Consider the following 18,626-nt stretch of genomic DNA (forward strand, 5'->3'; position numbering starts at 1 on the left):
CTATGGTTCTATCTAGTGCAAGATCTGGCTGACTGAACTGGTAAGAGCTGATAGACCTTCTTGGACCAGTAGCAAATCAGCTACTATTTTTCAAAATACAGCAAAATATGACAAGCTTTTGCCAGAAGGTCAACCATCCCAGCAACTAATCTTCCTAAGACCACTTTAAGCAGGCTGTGTTTTCCCTTAGGATGGTGTCTTAACAGTAAATTAGAGGTAGCACATTTAAATATTCAGGTTCCAGACTGTTAAACATCTAAAGCTGTGTTGATAAAGTCAGCGTGCAGCAGCTCTGATCACATACACAGTTGTGGAAGGTTAGTTTAAACTAGCATGTCATTCAGAAGTAATGTGGCATGTAGAGTGACGCACACACATGTCTGCAACACTCCACTCAAACCATGACATCATATCCTGTGGAGGTGAAGGGTTGAGGGGAGGATATTAGAGTGTAAGTGTGTGTGTCGCTCAGACAGATGTTTCCTAAGCCCGGCGAGTGGGCTAAAGTTGAGGAAGGAGCTTTGAAGGAGGAATGATTCCTTGGGGAATGATCCAAACTTTCCTCTTTTATAACTTTTCATCCATGTTTTTTAGTTCTGCTCCAGCTCCATTTCTCACCTAAACCAGTCCTAAGTAGTCTTTTGGTTTATAACTTTATGTTTGACCCATTATGATACTCGACTGTCTGCAGGATATGTTAGGAACATGGTGGATGGTTTCCAGTTGGTAATAAACTAGTCCAAGCTGCCAAGCTAACAAAATATGTTCACTGAAAAAATGCTTTTCTTACTTAGTATTTTTGTCTTGTTTCCAGTCCAAATATATACAAATTCTTACATCAAGATGTATTTATTAGATAAGTGAAATGGCATAAGATATCAAAATGAAGTGAGTTTTTGCTTAAAACAAGAATGTGGTAAGAAAAATAATCTTAATTCAAAAGGAATCAAGATTATATTTCTTACCCCATTGGCAGATAATTTTTCTTGTTTTAAACAAAAACAGACTTCATTTTGGTTTATTTATTTGTTTCAGAAAACAAGACATCATATCTTATGTGATTTTACTTGTCTAGTAAATGCATCTTTCTTTAAGAATTTTTAGACATCTTGGAAACAAGACAAAAATACTAAGTAAAGCCCTATTCAGACAGTAAGTGTTTCCCAGAGGGATGTAAGGTATTTTCACCATTTACAGGGGGTTGTCTGTGATTTTATTGCCGTCCGAATCTAGAATGTCGGTGTTTTTATTCCACCACCCACGTCAAAATCCCCGGCCGAATTACCTCCTGTTTTTTGACACCAAGGTCATGTGGTAATGTGACTGCCGCCCGAATCCACATCTCTGAGTTTACAAGAGCAGATCAATTCAAAATTCACAGTTTAAATCCCTTTTGGCCACTGCGGAACACCGTATGATAAGTGTTGAGCTTCACTGTTAATTGCACTTATTTTAAAGATTTATTACGGAAATGTTGTAAAGTATTTACAAGAACAATATTTCATCACTGCTCCACCACAGCAGAAAATTCCCCAAAAATGAGAAAGGGAAATAAAGCACAAATGGGCATTTATCCTGGCAGCAGGTGTGCAATAATATTTTAAAATATGTAGCCTGTTATATACACAATTACATAAAAAATATAAAGCATTTTTAACTCACATACTGCATTAACTAATTTCTGCTAAATTCCCCATTTTTAAAATGACATATTTGAGATAAAATGCAAGACAAAATCATTTAAACTATAGGCTATAGTGCATCTTCCTATTTTTAAACGGGAGATTTAAAGAATCAAATAATAAATATGATATTATTATTTCATTTCATATGAATTTATTCTCTTTATTCCAAGCGTGGCATTTTATTTAAAGCAGACAATCATGCAACCGGCCGCGTGAGCAGCACACGCTTCCACAAAACTCACTCCTCTACCATGAATACATCGACATCCGAATACAGAAGTTTTATCACTGAAGTGCCATGCAAATTTATTTTGACAGATGTCCATGTGAGAAACAATTACCGTCCGAGTAGGGCTTAAGATAAGCATTTTTTGTGGTGAAGTACAATTTGGTAACATTCCCATTAAGTTATGAAAACGTTATTATTCTCTGATGGTTCAAAACGTTTAGTTTCTTGGTTTTATGAAAGTTAAGGGAACATTCCATTTTGCAAACATTATGAGAATGTTACTTTTGAATGTTCTCTGAAACAAGGAGTAACATTAAGAAAATGTTAAGACAAATGTCTAAAATGCCCCAAGATGTTTTTGTGCTAATGTTTTGAGAACATTATTAAGACTTTGGGCGAAACGTTCTATTAACATTACTGGAAGAACTTTGAGAGAACCTTTGCCAGACTTTCTGAGAATGTTCCCCGTTAGCTGGGTGATAGACAATGTTGGACTAGTAACAAACCATGTTCCAGTTTAAGCTCAGTTGTCCAGCACACTGCGCTCAACTCAACTCTGTTTATTCGACCAACGTTCCACAGATTTTCCCCTGAAATCAGCGCAGGAAAAGCAAACCCTGCTGAGAAGCACCAAATCACACTCCGTTCTTTCACATTCATTTTAAAACAAACCACAGTATCTCTCAATGCCATGTGAAAATGACATCAGAAACTTTCAGCCAAAACAAAAGGAACCTGAAGTTCACAATGGCCATTATAAGTGAATCAAGTTGATCTAGAGAGCGTATTGTCTTTGCTCTCAGTTCATGCATTCATATCATGCAAACATTGGGTGAAAATGTTCTATATCTGTTAGCAGCCTCATGCGAGGGTGGTCTAAAGCACAGCGAAGGGTGTGATGGGAAAATAAATCAGGATGAAGACAAAAGATCATCAATCTGAGGGTGTGAAAAAGAACAAACTAAAACACGAACAGAGAACAAAAGGCTTGAACGTACCACAAAGGAGAACGTGTCCTTTGAAACACCCACTGCGTTACCGGCCACAATCACTGTAACATGATCACTCTTCTTTTCCCACGATGCACCAGTCTTGCAAACCAACCTGTAGCAACACACAAACACTCCTGACATCAACCGGCGGGTCATGACCCAATGTTATTGGAACGTTTTTGGATATTCAAACATTTTTGAATGTTACTACTCATTTCAGAATGTTCAGAGAACAATCAAAAGTAACGTTCCAAAAGTGTTTGAAGAATGACAAAATGGAATGTTTGAATTTTTTTTAAAAACATTTTAAAAACCATGTCATGTTGATAAAGGCTGATTTGAATTTCGGTTTGCATCCTGTGTGAACTTACTTGACTGAAACAGTGTAGTACTGAAGCAGTAGGTTACAGGGCACATCCCCGATGGAGACGTTGACGAGACCCGCGCTGTGTCCCAGATTCCTGCCCTGCACCGTGAGCAGCGTCCCGCCCTTCAGCGGCCCTGTCAGCGGCTCAATCTGCACAGACGGATCATCACTGAGGAATGACGGCGTGATTCAGATAAACAAGCACATGTGATTGAACAATCCACTGACTTGATGCAGTAACTGCAGATTTTTCACACAAAACTTTACAAAGAGCTCGAATGTAGCAGTAGTGAGTGGGAAGCTCATCACATGGTTTATTTTGAAATCCTGCTGGTACAGTTATTATAAACCTTGCATGGTTAAAATGTTTATGTTCATTATGGTTTGGGTAAGCCATTCAGAGGCTCAGACTAAACAGACTAAACCTTTGCTCATAAACAATCTATCCACCTTAAACACACACACACACACACACACACACGTTTTTAATGTAAAAAATAATAAATAAGTCAGTAAAAATGTGAAATATTATTACAATTTATAATAGCTGTTTTCTATGTGAATATATAGTAAACTGTAATATATTCATGTGATCAAAGCTGAATTTTCAGCATCATTACTCCAGTCTTCAGTGTCACAGAAATCATTCTAATATTCATTAAATGATGTGTAATCTGGTGGTCATGTATCTTTATTCTTAAACATTTACATTTGCTAATCCACAAAACATCCATTATGGTTATGCTCTCTAGTGAGGATCTTGGATAGAAATGAAATGGGAACAGAAAATGGGAACTAAATGTGAAATTCTGCTTTTTTTTTTTAAAGTTTGTCCAGGTTTGAAAATGCTAGGTAACACTTCAGTATGGGGAACACATATTCACTATTAACTATGACCTTTGCCTACATAAACTCCTAATTTACTGCTTATTACTAGTTAGTAAGATAGTTGTCATGGCATTTAAGTTAAGGTTTTGGGTAGGATTAAGGGATGTAGAATAGGTTCATGCAGAATAAAGCATTAACATGTGCTAATAAACAACCAATATTCATGCAAGGTAATAAGAAACTAGTTAAAAGTGAGAATTGTTCCCCATACTAAAGTGTTACCAAATACTGTATCACCTTTTAATGTATTTAGGGTGAATATGTGCATTTTAAAAAATGGTAACACTTTACAATGAGGTCCCATTAGCTAATGCATTAACTAACATTAACTATAAATGACATTACATTTGTTACAGTATTTATTCATCTTTGTTAACATTAGTTAAAATGTCAATATCATGTTCATGTTAACTAATGCAGTTCACTAATGCTAACGAACAGAACCTTGTTATAAAGTGATGTTTTGTGTGTTTGTTTGTCTGAGCCGAATCCACTGTTGTGGGTTAAAACTGAAGTCTGAGTAATGAGAGAAGAATGACAGAGAGAGAGACAGAACAGCTTCAGTGGTTTTTGTGCCTCTTTCATCGACACTGTCCGCAGTGAGACGACAGGAAGTTAGGGAGGAGGAGGTGAAGAGGGCCAAACAGGATAAGGAAATGAAACAAGCCAAACTTGTGCTTTTCACATGAGCACTATGATCATGAAAACACTAGGCCAATGTTTCTCCACCATCTGTCCTTACAGACACATTTACATTCTGTTGCATGTCTTCATTATGATCACAATTCTAAGAGAAGGTTTTTTCAGTTACTTGAAATGACGCCAGAGCCACAGTAATGCTGTCATTATCACTGACAAGTGTGTGATTGTGTTTATCTGGAGCTAACAACTGTATGAACTACAATGCAAACACACAATGCATCAAGCACACTTTTTGTGAGTTATGAGGAAATGTTAAGAGCTTCATTCATTCAATTCATCTTTACTTTTTAAAACTGTTTTATGTATAAATCAGCACCCTGCTCTTGCGATACTGGTATCAGCAAGAAACAAATGTGAATCGACCACTAGTTTCAATGACAAATTACAGCTGCAAGCAGCAATTAAGGGGCCAAGCACAAAAAAGCTTGATGAGTTCTGCAAGCAAGGCAGGGAGCGTCAGAGCAACTGCAACAATGAGTAATCCAAGATAAAAAAAACTCACAAATACAACCACAATATGACTGAATTGCTTATCACTTTTGACCAATAGGTGGCGCTGTTGCCAAATTGGTGTTGTCTGGTCAGTGAGAGGAGACAATGCAAAGTTTGGTGTCAATATGCCAAAGAATCAGCTTTCATGTTTGTTGATGTGTCATTCGAGAATGGTTTGGTCAATCAAAAAGCTTTTAATGAATTTTTACACCATGGTCTGAAGATGATCTGAGCCAATTTTGGTGAAAACTGGACAAAAGGTTTAGGAGGATTTTGAAAAAGTAGGTATTTAAAGTGGCAGACAACAAGTTCGATCGAATGTGGCATAATTGGAATCAATTGTTCTTGGTATTAAATTTCAAATTTCATTATAAATTTTGACCACAAAAATATTTAGAATACGTTCAGGGCATTGTCCTGATGACACATAACAATTTTTGTAACAATATTTTACTACAAAATTCAAAATGGTCAATATGGGAAAATTTGGTTTTATTTGACTTATATGCCGCACTGAACTTAAAGAGAACAGTTTTATGATTTTATGGCAAACCGTTCAGAAATTCCAGCAAAAACAGCCATTTTCCATATCTACTGACCAGTAGGTGGTGCTGTGACAAAATGCTGCATGTAATCTCAGATCATGCTTGTGATGACATGCACCAAGACTCATCTCAATACACTAAAGCATTGCTAAGATATAGCATTGCATCTATTTTGGCGTGCTCTTTGTCGAATTCGTTCACGTGTTATTCGAAAATTGTTGGTGTTATCAAAAAGCTTTTTGTCAGCATGGTTTGAAGATGATTTGAGCCAATTTTCATGAAAAAAAAAATGCATTTGACTCAGAGGAAAAAAGTATTTTGTTTCTAGTCTTTGCAGTTCAAAAGTTATAAGCATAAATGTAAGTCCAAATTTGGGCAGTTGGTGGTGCTAGAGGGAGTTAGAGACTCTAAAATTGCTGTGGTTAATGTTCAGACTGTCCACTATCAGTGTGCCAAATTTCATAATTTACTCGCAAGCGGTTCTATGGGCTTCCTTGGACTCAATGGCAGAAGAAGAAGACCTTCGGTGCTTGGTCCCTAATTACCTGCCAGTCAGAGAACAGAGAATTCTGGGAAGTTGTGTACTAAAAAAAAAGTTGTTTCATTACAAAGATAGACAGTCCTATAGCAGAGTATTGCATGAAAAACACTGAATTTCACAAACCACCAAAGTAGGATATATGTAAAGAAACATCTGCAAATTTAAAACCTGTAAAGCAGCAGTTCTGTGAAAGCCTGTAAACACTCCTGACATGATAATTATCACTGAACTGTGTAATGAGTCTCAGTTCACGTCATTTTACCTGCTTTTCTCTTCATTTACACCCCTTACCGATGTGAGAGACAGAGACACAGAGAAAGTGTGAATATAGAGGACAGAAAGCACAGGCTGTTTTTAAAAACATTAATGCAGAAAATAAGTTTAAGGCAAACTAGGACACTCACGGTTTCTTCAGACTGAATTTGCATCATGCTTTGAACAGAGTTTTTCTTTCAACTAGTTATAACTACAAGACATGTATCCACTGTGCTTCATGCACTGCAGCCACAAACATCAAAAGAAATGTATATATGTCATCCAGCCAATATAAAGTTGCATAACTCTGCTTGCATACAGGTACAGAGAATCAAGATTTCAGAGTTTTGAGAAAGAATTGTGAAATGCATCTCATGTTGCTGGGTGAGTTTTGTCCACGAAAGGTGTTTTCTATTATTTCTTGCCAATTTTGACTTTATATCTTGCAATTCAGAGTTTATAACTCGCAATTCTGGGAAAGTTGGGACGTTTTTTAAATTTGAATGAAATGAAGACTGGTAGACTTTCAAATCACATGAGCCAATATTTTATTCACAATAGAACATAGATAACATAAAAAATGTTTAAACTGAGAAATTTTACAATTTTATGCACAAAATGAGCTCATTCCAAATTTGATGCCTGCTACAAGTCTCTAAATAGTTATGATGGGAGCATGTTTACCATGGTGTAGCATCTGCAAGCTGCTTATACCATAAGATAACACACTGGAAGGTCTTCCTCCTCTTTAACTCGGAGGACACGGCGTCTGTGATTTCCAAAAAGAATGTCAAATTTGGACTCGTCTGACCATAGAACACTTTTCCACTTTGAAACAGTCCATTTTAAATGAGGCTCGGCCCACAGGACACGACGCCGCTTCTGGACCATGTTCACATATGGCTTCCTTTTTGCATGATAGAGCTTTAGTTGGCATCTGCAGATGGCACGGCGGATTGTAGTATTCCACAATCTTTTTACACACTCTTTCAGAGCTCTGCCCATCTTTATTTCTGAGAGACTCTGCCTCTCTAAGACATCCCTTTTATAGCTAATCATGTTACAGACCTGATATTAATTAACTTAATTAGTTGCTAGATGTTCTCCCAGCTGAATCTTTTCAAAATGTCTTGCTTTTTCAGCCATTTGTTGCCCCTGTGCCAACTTTTTAGAGACCTGTAGCAGGCATCACATTTGAAATGAGCTCATTTAGTGGATAAAAGTATAAAATTTCTCAGTTAAAACATTTGTTATGTTATCTATGTTCTATTGTGAATAAAATATTGGCTCATGTGATTTGAAAGCTTTTTAGTTTTCATTTTATTCAAATGTAAAAAACGTCCCAACTTTTCTGGAATTTGGGTTGTAAAATAAATCAGAATTACGAGTTATAAAGTATAAATTGTGTGATATTAACTTTTTACCTTTTATTTTATTCTGTGGTGGAAACAAGCTTCCATAGTTATCCACAAAATGAAAAATGCATTCACAGAATGTCCAATGAACTTTCATTCATTGTTTTTGGTTTAGAATTGTGTGCACAAAATGATGTAATGACTTTACACTGAAATGCAATGGCTGTACAAAACGCATAACAGAGTTTTGTCATGAAATCCAGCATTTCATTTTCTCAAAATTAAGTTTGTCTTGTGAAACCTGAAATGACACATGGGATCTCGCACGACATTTGAGACAGGGCCTAATCGAGATTCATTCACTCACTAATTTTGGTTTATATAAACACTTCTCTTATTGTTGCATATGATAAGCACGTTAACTGCTTATTATGGTCAGACTTTACTTTGTTAGCATGTTTACCATAAAAACTGCAGAAAGTGAGTGATAACTGTCACAGCCGATTAATACCTAGCTGACAAACTAAACATCATCTTAGATCTGCTGCAAATGGTTATGGCCGATGAGTATTTGTGCAGCGGATCCGTACTGAACCTTTGCTCTTCATCTGAGGATTCTTGCAACACAAGCACAGTCACTCCAATGCTTCTCTTTTTTTCAGTCTGTTTCCAAGCACTTTCTGACCTCATTCGGTGTGGATCAGCAGTATCTCTGTCTCATCGCTGTGTCATGATGAATTGTTCAGGGAATGTGGGTCAGAAGCACTATGGCGTAATATACTGTGCTGTTAAATCATGTTTGTTTATGTCTCTGCGAACCCAAACCAATCCCTCTGTTGTTTCTAATGTGTCAGCTGGTTATAGAACAATAGAATTAAAGACTTGTGGTTTACATTGGCAACTTATAACTGCACATTTGATGTGTGTGTCACATAACTCACCAACCTAAAATAATATGACTAAACTCGACCGTGTGACCTGCGTCACATGAGACAGCAATTTATAGTCCTTAAGCACTGAAGTTTTTGGTTTCATTGACGTGAGTGCTCAGATATTGAGATAAATGTTCATATTGAGCTTTAAACAAATCTGAGCAGAATTCAGACATTGTTGAAGCTTTTTCTGAAACCTTAAGGAATAGTTCAGTTCAGTCTTTATTTACTCAACCTGCTGTTGCTCTTAAGCCATGTGGCCTTTGTTTTTTGCTCAAATAATAAATTATGTTTTGTTTCTTGCCCAGAAAATGAAAGAAGGTCACACGGCAGGCTGAGTAAATATTGACTAGATTTTCATCTCTTGCATTCTCCATCCATCCTCACTGCTGTTCACGATCTCACTTATGATTTTTCTTTGCTATGTGTTTGTTATTGTGTGTTTGTGTCAGCCTCACCTTCTGGATCTGAGGATTTGGGCAGTGTGCAGTGATGGTCTGGCACTGGTCTCGCTGACGACAGTCGTTAAGGCACCAGACGCACATGTGACCCTGCGTCTCACGGCCCCGACACTGAGAGCAGTCACTGTCCCCCGCACCGCAGCTGTACACCTCCACTGCACACACACATTGACATTGTGAAAACGTTGTTTATATGAGCACATGACAGCATAATCAAACCACAGTGCACAACAGTGAACAGCAGTGTTACTGATATGGGAAATGACCAGTGCGCTCTAAAACAGCATGTGTGAACACAATCTGGACATGCTGGAACTGGACATGTGACGTCATGGACTGCTGTGTGCCAACGAATATTGGTGTGTTTATGTTTCAGACACCGGTGATGCATGGCATTCAACACCAAGACGCAGCATCTCATTCTCCTTCTCAGGGAACCGGAGAGACATTTTCTGTGAGAGTTGTGTTTAGGGGTATGGTTGGGATTAGGGGATAAAATATACAGTTTGTACAGTATATACACCATTATGCCTTTGGAAATTCCCCATAAAACATGGAAACCCAACATATGCGTGTGTGTGTTTGTGTGTGTGTGTGTGTGCTCTGATGAGTCAGTGTGAGTGAACAGACAGTCTGATGGTGACGAGACACATGCTCAGCACAACTGTGAAATCTACACGCGCTTCTGCTGGATTTCATACATTTCCTTAAAGGGATAGTTCACCCAAAAATGAAAATGTGATGTTTATCTGCTTACCCCCAGTGCATCCAAGATGTAGATGACTTTTTTTCTTCAGTCGAACGCAAATTATGATTTTTAACTGCAACCGCTGCCGTCTGTCAGTCAAATAATAGCAGTGATTGGGAACTTGAACAATAAGAGTCGAAAAAACTTCCATAGACAAGTCCAAATGAAACCCTGCGGCTCGTGACGACACATTGATGTCCTAAGACACGAAACGATCGGTTTGTGCAAGAAACCGAACAGTATTTATATAATTTTTTTACCTCTAATACACCACTATGTACAACTGCGTTCAGCACTCGGTTAGTGAGGTCTGATCGCGCTCTGACAACGGAAATGATGTCTCGCGCTCATTGAAGTATATGGGCGAGACATCACTTCCGTCTTCACAACGCGTTTTTTGACCTCACTAACAGGAAGCTGAACGAAGTTGGACATAGTGGTGTATTAGAGTTAAAAATTATATAAATAATGTTCGGTTTCTCGCACAAACCGATCGTTTTGTGTCTTAGGACATTAATGTGTCGTCACGAGCCGCAGGGTTTCATTTGGATTTGTCTAAGCAAGTTTTATTCACTCTTATAGATGAAGTTCCCATCTACTGCTATTATTTGACTGACAGACGGCAGCGGTTGCAGTTAAAAATCATAATTTGCGTTCGACTGAAGAAACAAAGTCACCTACATCTTGGATGCACTGGGGGTAGGCAGATAAACATCACATTTTCATTTTTGGGTGAACTATCCCTTTAAGAACGTCTGTTATTTGTGTGTGTGAGTGTGTGTGTGTGTGTGTGTGTGTGTGTGAGCGTGCTGATACCTGTCATCGGCTTTGGACTGTCAATATACGTGTTGGTTCCTCGTCTCCGCAGGTTCAGATGGAATATCTTGCTCCACATTGTAGTTTTTAGCTGCACAAACATATGAAACACTTATTCATCTGTAAAAATCAAAGTTCTGAGTTTCAGTTACAAACATGGAAGCTTGTTTCCACCACAGAATAAAAAAATAAAAAAGGTAATTGCAACATTTTATCTTTTTTTTTTTTTCCCTAAAATTGCAAGTTTATATCTATCAATTCTGACTATTTCTCGCAATTCTGAGTTTATAATCTGTTATTCATATTTTTTTTTCCTCAGAGATAAAAAGTCAAGTTTATTTTTTTATTCCGTGTCCGAGTCAGACATGCATGTGAGTTTGCAGTCCACTGTGACTGCATTTGAATCAAACATGTCGGATGAACTTACGGTCACTCCACTGCAGTTCACTGACAACCCGTCCAGCCACTGCGCACTGTACAGCTGCCCATCGCCAAAGTCACAGTCCAGCGCGGTGCCCTACACACACACACAACGCATAAGGACCACAGCTGTGCCCAATCACATCAGAGCCATGAAGGCATGTTCACACAACATCACAAGACCATCAGACTGATGACTAACTGTCTCTGACATCCAGTGATTCCCATGTCCTCAGCTGCTCTCAGGAATGCCATTCAAACGTGTGTTTCGTTTACTGAGTCAGACTTCTGATATTGCCAGTTTGTGGTTCATAAAATCCTTTTTGGGTCCAACTTTATGTTAAGTGTCTATAATTACTATGTGCTAACATTTAATCATTTAATACAATGCACTTATTGTGTACATACACATTTTCACATTGTACTTGTATTAAAAAAACCCTGCATGTAATTAATTCCATCTATAATCACATTGTTCACCACTTTTCCAACCCTTAAACCTACACATACCAGCAAACCTGTCCTAACCTTACCCGTATCCACCTCAGTAGCAGCACAAGTGTTTTGCAATGCAACATCAACACAATAAGCACATCCTAACAATTATTGAAGTATATAGTACTTAAAGACACCTAATATAAATAGGGCTCAAAATTATTCCCACACTCTTAACTAATGAATGTCCATGACATGAACAGCACACAAACATCATGAATAGCTGCACACACATCTCCTGAGCATGCTTATTTCATACATCTGCACATATGTGAAGCAAGAGCTCATCTGGAAGTCATAATCCAGACCCACACAGAGAGCAGACGTTGTGAGGCCATCATTATCCAAATTAATACAGCAGAAGGAGAATCGTGTGCGTTTGTGTGAGAATGCGTCGCATCGCACTGATTAATGTGCTTCAAGACTCTATGAAACAGATCTTAGGACCTGTTGTGTTACAACCCCAATTCTGGAAAATGTTGGGACGTTTTTTAAATTTGAATGAAATGAAAACTAATCACATGAGCCAATATTTTATTCACAATAGAATATACATTTATAATTTTATGCACAAAATGAGCTCATTTCAAATTTGATGCCTGCTACAGGTCTCAAAATAGTTGGGACAGGGGCATGTTTACCATGGTGTAGCATCTCCTCTCCTATTCAAAACAGTGTGAAGACATCGAAATTATGAGTTTCTGGAGTTTTGGTGTTGGAATTTGGTCCCATTCTTGTCTGATAAAGATTTCCAGCTGCTGAAGAGTTTGTGGTCGTCTTTGACATATTTTTCTCTATAACTGAAACATCTGGACTTCAGGCAGGCCAGTTCAGCACCCGGACTCTTCTACGATGAAGCCATGCTGTTGTAATAGTTGCAGGATGTGGTTTTGCATTTTCCTGCTGAAATACACAAGGCCTTCCCTGAAATAGACGTCGTCTGGAGGAGAGCACATGTTGCTCTAAAACCTTTATATACCTTTCAGCATTCATAGTGTCTTCCAAAACATGCAAGCTGCCCATACCGTATGCACTCACGCACCCCCATACCATCAGAGATGCTGGATTTTGAACTAACATGCTGGAAGGTCTCCCTCCTCTTTAGCCCAGAGGGTACAGCGTCCATGATTTCCACCAAGAATGTCAAATTTGGACTCGTCTGACCATAGAACACTTTTCCACTTTGAAACAGTCCATTTTAAATGAGGCTCGGCCCACAGGACACGACGGCACTTCTGGACCATGTTCACATATGGCTTCCTTTTTGCATGATAGAGCTTTAGTTGGCATCTGCAGATGGCACAGCGGATTGTGTTTACCGACAGTGGTTTAGTTGGCATCTGCAGATGGCACGGCGGATTGTGTTTACCGACAGTGGTTTAGTTGGCATCTGCAGATGGCACGGCGGATTGTGTTTACCGACAGTGGTTTAGTTGGCATCTGCAGATGGCACGGCGGATTGTGTTTACCGACAGTGGTTTAGTTGGCATCTGCAGATGGCACGGCGGATTGTGTTTACCGACAGTGGTTTAGTTGGCATCTGCAGATGGCACGGCGGATTGTGTTTACCGACAGTGGTTTAGTTGGCATCTGCAGATGGCACGGCGGATTGTGTTTACCGACAGTGGTTTAGTTGGCATCTGCAGATGGCACGGCGGATTGTGTTTACCGACAGTGGTTTAGTTGGCATCTGCAGATGGCACGGCGGATTGTGTTTACCGACAGTGGTTTAGTTGGCATCTGCAGATGGCACGGCGGATTGTGTTTACCGACAGTGGTTTCTGGAAGTCTTCCTGGGCCCATTTAGTAATGTCATTGACACAATCAGTGTCGTCTGAGGGCCTGAAGACCACGGGCATCCAATAAAGGTCTTCGGCCTTGTCCGTTACGCACAAAGATTTCTCCAGTTTCTCTGAATCTTTTGATGATGTTACGCACTGTAGATGATGAGATTTGCAAAGCCTTTGCAATTTGTCATTGAAGAACATTGTTTTTAAAGTATTCCACAATCTTTTTACACACTCTTTCACAGTTCTGTCCATCTTTACTTCAGATAGCCTCTCTAAGACATCCCTTTTATATCTAATCATGTTACAGATCTGATATCAATTAACTTAATTAGTTGCTAGATGCAGTAGCAGGCATTAAATTTGAAATGAGGCTCATTTAGTGGATAAAAGTGTAAAATTTCTCAGTTTAAACATTTGTTATGTTATCTGTGTTCTATTGTGAATAAAATATTGGCTTATGTGATTTTAAAGTCTTTTAGTTTTCATTTTATTCAAATTTAAAAAACGTCCCAACATTTCTGGAATTCAGGCTGTAGTTTAGTTAGCTTGATCAAAGGCTTTGGTTTGGTTTCAGTGTTTTTTGACTTGTCGATTTGTGAATCTTTCATTCTCGTCTCCATTTGTGAAAAGTACCTGTCACACTCCAGTTTGCAAAACAGCAAATCTTACTAATTCTGTGCATCCTCTTGCATTCAATAAATGGAAAAACTCAAAGTTACCACAGAAAATAATGTACTTTGTAAGAATCAGTAAAAAGTGGTCAGACTGTTGTGGACTTAGAATGGAAGTCTATTGTGCAATATAAAGCATTTCTACTGTAAGTGAATTTGAGTCAGTGTGTCGAACTGAGTCAAACTGATGTTGCATGTTGCTGCTGTCTTAAAGAGAACCTATTATGCCCTTTAACAAAGTTTTGATTTTGTTTTTGACCTCAACTAGAATGTTTTCATTCTCGAATGTTCAAAAAAACACATTATTTTGCCCATATTCTCCACTGTTGCAACTCCTCTCTTCCCAGTCTGTCAGTAACACTCTGGGGTGCGCTTCCCGAAAGCATCGTTAGCCAACTATGGTCATAAGTCCCATTGAACTCTATTGGTAACGACAGAACTTGCCACCATATAGTTCGCTTTAGGAAACACACCCCTGTTTAGTTCCTGTCTCTATGAAGCCCCTCCTTCTGAAAAGCACAATGTGCTCTGATTGGTCGCCTGGAGCAGTGTGTTGTGATTGGTGTTTGGGAAATGTCCCGCCCCTTACCATAACTGCCAGTTTCAACACACTACTAACTAACTCAAGCAGGCCCCACCCCTTTATTCTGCATATTAATTATTTAAATGAGGAATATTGTGATGTGTTCGTTCCCAGAAGAAAACTCAAGACTACAATGGAGGCGTTTGAGGGAGTTCAGAAACTGATTCTGTTCACATTTTAAGACTAATGTATTCCAGCTTTCAGAAAGGGCATCCTTTCAGGTTATTATCTCTGTTTACCATCACAAAGAACAGGGCAAAAAAGAGCTGTGAGGCATGCGAACCGAACCCTGTGTTGTATGCATTTGTGTGTGTGTTTATGGGTCAAATATGTGTACAAACGCCAGAGTCCTACATGTTCTACGTTCTTCAGGTCCAGGGTGAAAACATGAGTGCTTCCAGTGGGCAACGGAGGAACGTCATGGGCCACCATACTGGGACAGGATGAGGAATTCTGGGAGAGAAACAGGAGGTGAGAAAAAATGAGACTCAACAAAAACAATAGTGACCAATGTTTAGAGAACGTCTCTCGTTCCCTGAAGGAGGGGACAGAGACGCAAATCTCACTCGCCAATATTCATTGGTCCGTTTGTTACTGGGTGATTGGGGCTCCCAAATGAGACCCTAATACGTCAGTATCAATGTAACGTTGAACATGACTGACTGAATAAGAACTATGAATGCAAGCTATCTCCCGTGTGTGTGTGTGTGTGTGTGTGTGTGTGTGTGAGGGATCATGTCAACACCAGAGGAAGGGTGGTGACAATGCAAACATCAGTTATTTGTGACTGTTCAAGAGCAATCAGACCACATTCAGATTGTTTTTATGGAAAATAAGAGCTTTAGTAAATGAGAAAAAGACCACAAATCTTAAATTGCCACATATTCCCCAGCAGTATTTAAAGGCCATCTTGAGAAACACACTGGCAAGCCTTACTGGCTGCAGAAATTATTGTGGGTTTGATTCGTTTTCTGGTGTATTTTTAGTACATAGCAGAAAATATGACGCATCACACTAAACATTAAGGTCTTACAAAGTTTGTTTTATTATTTAGAGTAAGCAAACCAAATTAAATACTGGCAAAATGTTTTAGTTTTATCTTAATTCATCTTGTTGCAATGCATCCTGGGATTGCCTTCTGTGCTGAGGGCACATTGCTGTGTGTGGGGTCTGGAACAGATCAATCTATATTGCTTCCTTTGGCCTTACCTCGAGATAAGTACACTATAACAATTAAGATTGTGCAGTTGTTACCATTAAGCACATTTCAAGGTTACAGGCAAACATGTTTCACAGTGAAAATGCTGAGCATTTAAAGAGAAATGCCACTGTATGTGAGTGTTGGAGTGACGTGTCTCACCTCTAGAAGAACACGCTGTGTGTTGTTTTTGCTGGAAACACACAAGTTGAGCTGCGGGTCCCAGTAACAGCGCCACCCAGCACTCAAACAGCTTGTGCACCTACACGAACACACACATCCGGCACCGTTATAACACACACAGACACATTCTCATAACCATTTATGAGTTTGATTTGCTGGTGAATTGGTATGGATTCACATGCTGTGCTCACGGCCCAGTGAGGGTGGAGCTTCATGGTGATGTTTTACCTGCAAATCATTCAATTAAGATATTTTTGATAAAATCCAATGGCTCAGTGAGGCCTCCATTGACAGCAAGATAATTTACACTTTCAAGCACCCAGAAAACTACTAAAGATGTATTTAAATCAGCTCATGTGACTGCAATGGTTCAACCTTAATGTTATGAAGCGACGAGAATACTTTTTATGTGCCAAAAAACTAAATAACGACTTTATTCAACAACATCTAGTGATGGGTGATTTCAAAACACTGCTTCATGAAGCTTCGAAGCTTTACGAATCTTTTGATTCGAATCAATGGTTCGGAGTGAGTATCAAACTGCTAAAGTCACGCCCCCCAGTGGTGAAACATTGAATTTTCAAAGCACTTATGACATAATGAAGCCTCGTTTACTGAAATCACGTGACTTTGGTGATCCGAACCACTGATTCGAAACAAAAGATTCGTAAAGCTTCGAAGCTTCATGAAGTAGTGTTTTGAAATCGGCCATCACTAGATATTGTTGAATAAAGTTGTTTTGGCGAACAAAAAGTATTTTCGTCGCTTTATAACATTAAGGTTGAATCACATGAACTGTTTTAAATACGTCTTTAGTAGCTTTCAGAGCAATGAAAGTGTCGATTATATTGTCATATACCTCTCGGATTTCATCAAAGTATTTTAATTTGTGTTCTGAAGATGAATGAAGATCTTACTGGGGAGTGAGTAATAAATGACAGAAATTTCATTTTTGTGTGAACTAACCCTTTAAGTGACGCACCAGTGATCAGAAAGCAAACACAGCTGCTTTACTGAGTGAAACATTAGACTATTGTCTTCTGTAGAGATGCTTTATAGCTGGATCAACTTTGTTTCGTAACTGATAAACTTAATCTGAATAATGACACTAGAGATGTTTTTTCAGTTTGCATCACATTTTAAGTTTGAAGTTTTCATCAGTGATTCTGTGATTCTCTGTTCCTAACAACCTGTGCTGTGTAAAGCGCTCTAGAAATAAAGCTGACTTGACTTGAAGCAGTGAAGTGTGTCTGCAGGAGGTGGAGAGGCTCTTTCATCCACACAAACACAATTAGCCCAGCATTCATTACGACGCTATCTCACACACAGAGAGAGGCCGTGTGTGTTTGTTTAAGATAAGATCCAGCACGAGTGTGTGTTAGAGTCACTGCAGCGTGACAGATGGAGTGAGTAACTTCTGATTGTGTGTGAGTGTGTGAGAGGAACCAGACATCATCTCTTATCACAGATTCTTCTCTCACTGTTTGCATTCAAGTCTTGCTCTCTTTCTGTTAAAAACACCTCAACTCATGGTTTGCATAAAGAAAAATGAAACTTATGGTTTATAATTGATTTATTATGAGTTTGTGAAATAATATCTATTTTGTGGTGAAATATGACCAGAGGATTTCATTTCAGAGCTAATATCTTATTACTGTAAGCCATTCATGTAATCGAGCACTGCTGTCACATGACTATAAGTGGAGAATCTGTCTTCGTAACAGGTTATCTGTGTCTGTTCTGGGTGGGTTTGCACATGTTTTAGTTCAGTTTCCTGTATCTGATGTTCATGTCGATAGTTTGCTTTGGTATTTAAACCCTGTGTTTTGTTCATTTATCTGTTCTCATCTGATTTACCGGTTGTTCTGTTCCAGTTTATTGAGTCTAATTATTCTGAGTATTTTGTTTCTTTGAGTTTTTGCTTAATAAAATCAACTGCTGCATTTAAAGCAGCGCTTTTTATTTTTTTTATTTTGTTTTTGCAACCACACATTACAGTCCTCTCTTTACCTGATTGCATGTTCTTACACCGCTTGAGAGAGTAATATATATATATAGAGTCATGCAATGGTGTGAATGCTTTAAACTCTTCTAGATGTGAAGTTATACACTGCACTGCGTCTCCTGCGGCCCTGAGCTTATTATCACCTTCACAGACGCCACATGTTAATGAACTCACACGTACCTGACATGCTGCAGATCAACACTTTAAACTGTGTTTTCCATCTAAAGTCACTGTTGAAGACTGTGCTGAATGAAATATTACACAGTCATGTGA

The 18,626-nt window shown here is 38.7% G+C and overlaps 1 protein-coding gene across 1 annotated transcript in view; it reads right to left on the reverse strand.

Annotated features, from left to right (window-relative positions):
- Positions 1 to 18,626, reverse strand: part of plxnd1 (plexin D1) — an 83,205-nt gene that overhangs the window by 35,751 nt on the left and 28,828 nt on the right. The window contains exons 8-14 of the mRNA XM_067395533.1: positions 16,328 to 16,427; positions 15,322 to 15,420; positions 11,436 to 11,525; positions 11,009 to 11,099; positions 9,442 to 9,599; positions 3,278 to 3,423; positions 2,913 to 3,018 (exon numbers count right to left, since the gene is read on the reverse strand). Coding sequence (XP_067251634.1) covers positions 2,913 to 3,018; positions 3,278 to 3,423; positions 9,442 to 9,599; positions 11,009 to 11,099; positions 11,436 to 11,525; positions 15,322 to 15,420; positions 16,328 to 16,427 — 790 coding nt within the window. The remainder of the gene's footprint in view (positions 1 to 2,912; positions 3,019 to 3,277; positions 3,424 to 9,441; positions 9,600 to 11,008; positions 11,100 to 11,435; positions 11,526 to 15,321; positions 15,421 to 16,327; positions 16,428 to 18,626) is intronic.

Source organism: Chanodichthys erythropterus, chromosome 9 (genome assembly GCF_024489055.1).
Source record: "Chanodichthys erythropterus isolate Z2021 chromosome 9, ASM2448905v1, whole genome shotgun sequence".
In the NCBI taxonomy this organism is placed as follows: Eukaryota; Metazoa; Chordata; class Actinopteri; order Cypriniformes; family Xenocyprididae; genus Chanodichthys; species Chanodichthys erythropterus.